Source organism: Primulina huaijiensis, chromosome 8 (assembly GCF_012295235.1).
Source record: "Primulina huaijiensis isolate GDHJ02 chromosome 8, ASM1229523v2, whole genome shotgun sequence".
Lineage (NCBI taxonomy): Eukaryota > Viridiplantae > Streptophyta > Magnoliopsida > Lamiales > Gesneriaceae > Primulina > Primulina huaijiensis.
This window is the reverse complement of record NC_133313.1, coordinates 20573350-20581892: the sequence shown is the minus strand read 5'-3', so window position 1 is coordinate 20581892 and position 8543 is coordinate 20573350. Positions and strand designations below refer to the sequence as shown.

The 8543-nt window shown below is 35.6% G+C and overlaps 1 protein-coding gene across 1 annotated transcript; it reads right to left on the bottom strand.

The window, feature by feature from the left end:
- Positions 1 to 4084: 4084 nt before the first annotated feature.
- LOC140982270 (nitrate reductase [NADH] 1-like) lies at positions 4085 to 8163 on the bottom strand. Its single transcript, XM_073448729.1, has 4 exons — positions 7048 to 8163; positions 6781 to 6921; positions 5574 to 5806; positions 4085 to 5459 (listed from the first exon to the last, which is right to left on the bottom strand). Exons 1-4 carry the CDS (start codon positions 8072 to 8074, stop codon positions 4125 to 4127), a joined length of 2736 nt encoding a protein of 911 aa, XP_073304830.1. The 5' UTR covers positions 8075 to 8163; the 3' UTR covers positions 4085 to 4124.
- Between the last annotated feature and the right edge of the window lie 380 nt (positions 8164 to 8543).

Genomic DNA, 8543 nt, shown 5'->3' with positions numbered 1-8543 from the left:
ACTTGGTATTATAATTTTCTAAATATAAATACTATCATCGTCTCACTTAACATATTAAGAGTAGATCTCTTGTGAGACAGTCTCACGAATCTTTATCAGTGAGACGGTCAAACCTACGGATATTCACAATAAAAAGTAATACTCTTAACATAAAAAGTAATACTTTTCATGGATGACCCAAATAAGATATATGTCTCACAAAATACGACCTGTGAGACCATTTCACACAAGTTTTTGCCACAGATTAATATTCAGATGACAATATCATACTCATCCCACAAACAAATTGCATCATCATTTTTATATATATAAAAAAAAAAAATAGCACATTATCCCTATAGTATTATTTACAAATTATAACAAAATAATTACAAATATTTTCAGTATAAATGTTTTGTGATTTAAATATTAAATTAACTCCAACAATATATAATTTTTCATTAAAAAATTGTTTCTAACATTTTTAAATTATAATACATCGTTTCACATAGATTGTTTAGTGAAAAAGTTATTTATCTACATTTAAAGTTGTCGGAGAACTGGGCCTTTTTTCAGAGAATGGAAAATCATCAATGTAACAGACTACTAGTCCATATATACAAGCTTCCAAATTGGGTTTCTTTATACTTAATTGGGGGCTCCAAAAGGCCCAATTAATTTAACAAACACCCATTTGAGAATACGCTAACCCGGTCCAATACACAACGCTTTATGTAATTATTATAATTACCACAATAAATATTACATTTGTATTGAGTTTAGTTTACATCTAACACAAAAACTCGTGTGAACCCGTCTCACGAAAGAATTTTGTGATACAAATCTCTTATCAAACCTGACCCGTGAAAAAATATTGTTTTCTTATGTCGAATAATTATTTTTTTACTCTGAATATAGACATTGTCAACTCGTCTCACTGATAAAAATATATGAGATCATCTAACAATAGACATCATACTTTACATCTAATTAATTATTTTCTTCTATCTAAAACTAATTGTTTTCAACATCGTCGACTTGTGATTTCGATTTGGAGGAGATGATTATTGTACGTGCTTGTGGTTCAATCTTAGAAACCATTAGAATATGCCAAAAAAGAAAAAGAAATACACCATAGAAAAAAAAATAATATATATGTCTTCTGGATCTATTTTTATGAGACTAGTCAATTTGATCTATAATTTAAATGAAAATTAATATTTTTATCATAAATAATAATATTTTCTATGAATTTGGTGAGATGAATATTCGTTTCACAAAATTAACGCGTGAGCTCGTTTCACATTGTCTAGTTTTAAATTGCAAAAGTCAAACAAGTTTGATGGCAATATCGAAAAATTATGATAAAAGAAGTTTGTGATTAATATTAATCACACCAATTTCCCAAAGTCGCTTGTTAGTTAAAATAATAAAGTAAGTCGGCAGCCAAGACCAACTTGTACTCCACTTCCCAAGGTTAAGACAAAAGAGTACAAACAATAAACAAATCACTTTTGCAAAATCCAATGACTTTGGAAGAATATTCCAAGTGGTTTATAAAATAATTACACACTCTTTAATACAAATTCAATGGATAAACCTACCAACCAACATGTTATTTTTTTTTCTTTAATAATTAACTATTTATTTTGCATCGGGTTTTATGACTTACGATCCATATAATAATTAGTAACATTTAAATTCTCATTAGAAAAGTGATAGCTCGTATTCAATCGAGATGCAATCTAATAATAAATAACGTGTTTATCATTATTAAAATATCATATATAATTTATTTCACGCTTCTCCTCCACCTAGAAGTAGTTTTGATAAGTTGTACACTTATCATCCATATTTATGTGAGTATCAATTATGTGTCAATCATACATTGAATGTGATGAAACCTGAAAAAATTGAACATCCAATAGATAAGTGTCATTTCATCGGTGCTCACATAAGTGCACAGTGAATGTGTGGAACATTTCAAAACTATTTTTAGTGGTATTATAAAAATTTCAAAGATTCGTGGTGGCTTTAATTTAAGATCAGAGCATACTCTAAAATATTAATCCATTTGAAATAGAAAATACTAATGATGTAGATAGGTTGATATCTTTTAAATTATCATTTGTAATAAGATATATATAGTTGAGTCCCAATTAGCTTAATTTGAATTTGATAATGTCTTCCATTATATATATATATATAGGCAAAAACTTGTGTGAGACGGTCTCACGGATCGTATTTGTGAGGCGTATCTCTTATTTGGGTCATCCATGAAAAAGTATTACTTTTTATGCTAAGAGTATTACTTTTTGTTGTGAATATGAGTAGGGTTGATCTGTCTCACAAATTATGATCCGTGAGACGGTCTCATATATAAAATAAATTTGAGCTGTAAAAAAGGTGTAGAATGGTTTAAAGGTTGAAGTCTATATTCAAAAACGGACACGCAAAAATTAGCATTATGAATTATTTAAACATAAATATGATTGTTAATTCGTGTGAGTGTTTCCAACTTCACACAATGACAAATGAATTGATCAAAGTTTGATTATGAATTAAAACAACTTGATCGACCATAAATAATTCAAAGTAAACACAATATATACAAATATTATTTTTTTAAAAAAACAATGTTTTATATGGGAATTCAAAATTCGAAATTATAATATTAACCACTTTGCAAAAATAAAGTAAAAACTTAATAAAATTCAACTTTACCGTGTTTTTTTTTTAATCATTCAATTTGTCAAAGACATATTTTTCCAACAGAAAGTTATCATAGATTTTAGGCAAAAACTTGTATGAGACGGTCTCACGGGTCGTATTTGTGAGACGGATCTCTTATTTGGATCATCCATGAAAAAATATTACTTTTTATGCTAAGAGTATTACTTTTTATTGTGAATATGGGTAGGGTTGACCCGTCTCACAGATTAAGATCCGTGAAACGGTCTCATGTGAGACCGACTCTAGATTTTAATTAAAAGAAAACAAATTTTATTGGTAAAAAATTAGTTTTTTTGTGAGAATATCGTATGGATTTATATCCGTATGACGAGTTGATTCGGTTCATATTTACATGAAAAATAATATTTTTCATGAATCATGTTGAAGATCTATTTCACAAATTTGATTAATAAAACGCTTTCTACGAGATTTTTTTGGAAAAAAATATTGTTGAAGAAGACAAAAAAAAAAAAAAAAAAAAAAAAAAAAAAAAAAAAAAAAANCAAGGGGTGAAGGCAGAGTGCGCTGCGGAGAATAGGTTGATGGCCTTTGCTTGATGAAAATAATAAAATTGGTATTTGGCTCTAAGCTAAACGCAACGTTTTATGCGACTTTCGGAGGCCACAGCAGCCAACGACCCGATAGATTCCCTTTGGATTTGTTTGCTACCCTTTCCAACTTTTACCAATTAAAATATACTTTGACTAAACGTACATTATATTGTCAGATATTTTGGAGCATTACGTGTCCCTAATTCAACAATATCATGTTCAATAAATCAAGTTATCACCTATATATATTCTCTGTACCAAATGTATGCAATCTGAGAAAGGGATACTTGTAACATCACATGGGAGAATATTAATATTGCATATTCAAGTGGCAGTAATTTTCCGATGTCACGCTCACGTATATAGTGACACATCAACGCTCGCAATTAGAAAAGTACTAAAGTTATAAAATATTGAAGTGCACCCTGCCAAAATTAAAATTCAAAAACATAGAAAATCAAAATCAAATATACAAAACTAGAAACACAATTTTTTTCTTTTTATTATCATAAAAAATATCAAAATTGCAACATAATATTTTAATAACTTAAGAAGGGGGCTTGTTTTTTATTTTTATCAATCAAATAAATTCAGCAATTATATTTATTTATTTTATTGTTTCTAGTCAACTAAAGTCACCCATTTTAATATTTGAATCTCAAGTGTCATTGAGAAAAGGATTGAGAGAAGGACTGGGACAAGCCAATTCTCAAAGATAGAGAACTTTGATTGGAATCAAGAAAATAAAAATAAAAAAAAGGGTACAAATTACATCACTAATATTACGTTTACACCGTACAAATTGGATCATCCAATGATGATTATTTACAAAGTCCGTTTATTATTTCTAATTTCTTTTAATCAAAACACCAATAAATTTTCCTTAATATCATACCCCATCTTCTCCAAATTCGGATTCACAGCAAACTGCAGCATCGGCGGCGGCCCGCAGGCCAATGCCAGAGTTTTTTCGGGCGCCGGAATATGCTCTCTCAATATGCTCTCTGTTACAAATCCCAAACTGTATTTCCACCCTTCCTGTACACTCTCTTGCACCACGTACCACACTTTAACCCTGTTTGGATATTTCTCCGCCCACTCGTCAAGCTCATCTCTCAGCAAAATGTCGTCCTCCGTTCGATTCGCGTACACGACATACATCTCGGTTTCATCCTCAGAATCTTTCAGAATCGCCTGCATGACTTGATAGATTGGGGTGATTCCAGTTCCACCGGCGATCATTGCTAGTTTCTTAGCCGACTTTTGCTTGCCATGCACTGTGAAAATCCCTTTTCCGAGGTATACAATGTGCCCTAACGGCCCTTTCACGTCGATAAATGAACCCAGAGTCAGGGAGTCAAGATGCTGCGACATTATCCCACCATTAGGGAATTTCGGATGCACCCCTTTGAAGTATACCTTGACCACGAGCTCGAAATATCCGACTGCTTCGACGCCGCTAGATGGGGTGTATGCACGCATGCAAAGCTTTTCATCAACGGTGGCACAGACAAAGATGTGTTTTCCAACTGGTAAACCAAGAACATGCTCTTCATTCGGCAGTGCAAATCGGAACAATCGCACGTCGTGTGAGATGGAAGTTTTGGCCACGAGTTTGCATGGAATTTTTTCACGTGGCACAAGAGCGACACCTCTGAGTAGTGGCGACAATTCTTTGATTGGCGTGAGGGGGAAGATACCATTGCCGGTGGGGCCGTGGACTGAGTTATTCGGCGACGAATCAGCAGAGGCATAGCCGGTTTTGATCAACTCCCCGAGCCTATATTCTTCAAGCATTTTCTTCGCCTTATCGGAATGTATGGCGTCAAATTCTTCTGTGCAGTCCATTCCAGCATTGATGAGAATGCTGTCTGTGCCTCCAGGATGATCTTTGAGGAAACGGGTGCAGTCATAGACATGGCCATGGACAATGATCCAGGCTGAATCAGCGGAGTTGTGTTTCTTAACCTCCGACAGGGATAACATAGTTGAGGTGGTGTTCATGAATGGGGAGGACACACTCTTCTTTAAGATTGGATTTTCGTTTGACGATTTTTCTAGGTGGCGCTCCTTCGCCATCCATCCGCCAGTTTGGTTCCCCGGTTGAGTTGGGTGCTCGAATAAGATTCCAATCTCTCCCCTGTGTGGCTTGCACATGTTGGTTTTTATTCGGAACCAACAGTTGTTCATCATACCCTGAATCAAGAAACATATATAATAAGAAGAAATTTTGAAGGAAAAAAAAAGTGATTTTTAACAATAACAACAAATAATTGTACATGTATACTAACTGTTTACGTATAGACATACCATGACATTCCAAATCAGTTTCTCAGGCTGTGTGTTGAGAGTCTCGTCCCAAGCCCGAACCGCGATTTCCTTGGCTCCAAGAAGGTCGAGCACCTCGACCTCGAGTGACCAGAAGCACCAACACCAGTATTTACCGTACTTGTTAGGCTTCTCAGGGTGGTCCAACACGCAAACTTGCCATGTTTCACCCCCATCCATAGTCACCTCCACTCTTGTCACTTTCTTCCCACCACCTATTTCATTTGATTTCAAATTAATCCCACTTGATACATCTCATCAAGAAAAATAACATTAATTATTTGATATTGACAAAAACTATAGATGCTTATAAAAATCAAGATCTATGCACGCCAACATAAATTTCATTATTGTCATTGAAATTTGAAAGAAAAATACAGTGAAAATCACGTGTTTTTTATCCGAATACGTGACTTTTTTAATCATTAATTATGCTTAATTCATTCATTTCACAAATCTTCTACTACACCTTATGATTTGCTCATTTAGTCATGCGAAAGTAATTAAAATATAATCAGAAAGGTTGGAAAAATTTAGGTGCTTTGTTCCGTCACATGCAGCTGTAAAGTACGTATGACCCTAAGATTCTGGAAATTAAATGTTATTATATATACATATATCAGTCAAATCTGATGGTCACTATCTATGAATATTCTCAAACACTCCTCTTACAATATAGTTTGCTTAATCAATTCTTCTGCCGAAAGAGTGGATTCCACACATTTAAACAAATATCAATAATCCACTTGGAAAGTATGTGTGCAACGCACCCAATGGGAACTAGTTGCAACGCACCCACCCAGGCTCGGATATTTGAAAAGTCAAACAATATTTGTAGAAAATAAAATATTTAAAAAAGTAATAAAAAGTTATTTCTTGCAATTATAGATGACAATCTGTTGGATTATGTGTCTGTGTGCATGCTCATGGTTTTCCAGTCGGTTTGCAGTTTGTTTAGAAGCGAAAACAAAAACCAGAGTTTAGTCGAATCATCGCTATCTACGTAGATATAATTTATTCACTCTACCTCTTAGACACTACATATCTAAACTATTCGTGCATTTACATGTAAATTTTTTTTTTAACGTTTCCTAAAACATTGCATGCCACCATTGGATAAACTTTGGGATTACCCAAAAACATGAAATTAAATGGTAAGTATGTAAAGAATTGGAGTGGGAGCTCTTACCAGAATAAGCGTAACCCCTTAACGTGTAAGGCCTCTGAGTCGTCCACGAGTTAATGGGCAGGATTTCCTCGTGACAGGGTGTTGTAATCACTGAGTTGATGTTCAGATCGTTTATTATGTACTCGGGCTTGTACCACCAAGCTGAAAACATAATATAAAAAATTATTATGTGATATTTTTATTCATGCAACAATATATATAAATATAAATTACTTATTTTTTAACTTAAAAGTGCAAATAAAATAAAATAATAATTAAAAAAATTACCTTCGGCATTAGCGAGTTCAGCGTCAACATGAGAAGGAAGAACTCTGTTATCCCGATAATGATAATAATTATCGGATTCTTTTGTCGTCACAATTATACGCTTCAACCATTTCACCATTCTTCCACCAATAAATCCTGGAATTATCATCCTCACGGGAAACCCGTGATCCGGAGCCAATCTTTCGCCGTTCTGCATGTAAGCCAATATAATATCTCTCGCCGGATCCATGGCGATTTCCTTCATTAAACTAGTCCCATATTTAGATCCCCCGCCGCCGGGTAAATCCTCCGCCCCTTCAAAACAGACGTTGAGTGCACCTTTTTTCTTGCTGTAAATCCCACAACGTTTCAGGATGGCGCGTAGAGGCACGCCCCGCCACACAGAGGTGGAGACGCCGGAGGCGCCCCAGTTGAAACCTATTGTCTGTTTGACCATGTTTTGTTCTTTGCGGCGGTTCCCGGCGCAGACGAGTGAGACTGGGAATTCCTTGCTGCGGAACTCGGTTTCCAGCTGGTGCATGGTCAGCCGCATCGGTTTTTTAACCAGACCGGTGACTTCGACGGTCCATTCGTCCCAGGTTCCTTTCGGGACCGGGCCGTGGTTACGGACGTAGTGGAGAGGAACCGGGGTGATGAAGCCGTGGTGCATGAGCCGTGGCAGCGGCGCCTCCGCGTTGAAGGGGTGTTTTCCGGTGAGTCTGACCATGGATGGGTTGCGCTCCACCCAATTATCCGCGGTGAGCTCGTCCCGTGAGTCGAGAACCGACGGCTCAACCTCGGCGTTGGCCTTTTTGATAAGGACAGCCCATTCATTTTCGTCATCATCTTCGTCGCTGGACGTATAATCGGCTACAAAATTGCCGTTATTCATTGTTATGTTGGAGAAAGCGGGGTCAGGCGACGGAGGAAAGTTGAATCCACGGACCGGGGAGTCGGACCGGCGGTGGGTGGGCGGAACAGGCTTGTGGGGACGCGGCAGGCCCGGTTCAAGAGTTCTGAACTGCCGGTTCTCGACGGAGGCCGCCATGTGGGGAACAGAAAGGGAGGAGATAGATTTGTTCTACTCCTCTTCACAACTTTTTACCTTTTTTTGTTTATTTTCTATTGAAAGATTTAGAGTTGGATTGGTAGTTTATATAGAGAGAAAATGGGAACTATTTCTCTTGAAGAAAAAAAAAATTAATCCCAAGCTTTAGGGTAAGGACCCCACTGCCTGGCCCCACTTTTTATATCATTCATTATTTTCATTTATCTATATTTTCGTAAAAAAACATTTAGATTTTGTGAAAGCAGGTTGAAAGTTGAGACAGAATGTCTAAACATATATTTCCATTTTTTTTTATATTTAAAATTTTAACAACCCAATCAAATATCAATATATATATGACAAATATACAAACAAAAACGTACCCGTGGCACGTGTCTCTACTTATAGCTCAGTCACGGGGTGTAAAATGGTGATTTAATTAACATGTATATTTGCAAGAAATAAAGCA

Bases quoted from the DNA above. Each gene is read 5' to 3' on its own strand.
- LOC140982270 (XM_073448729.1), bottom strand. From the start codon at position 8,074: ATGGCGGCCTCCGTCGAGAACCGGCAGTTCAGAACTCTTGAACCGGGC. The intron at 6,922-7,047 runs GTAATTTTTTTA...TTATGTTTTCAG, and splicing joins TGAACTCGCTAATGCCGAAG to CTTGGTGGTACAAGCCCGAG. The intron at 5,460-5,573 runs GTATGTCTATAC...TTCTTGATTCAG, and splicing joins AACTGATTTGGAATGTCATG to GGTATGATGAACAACTGTTG.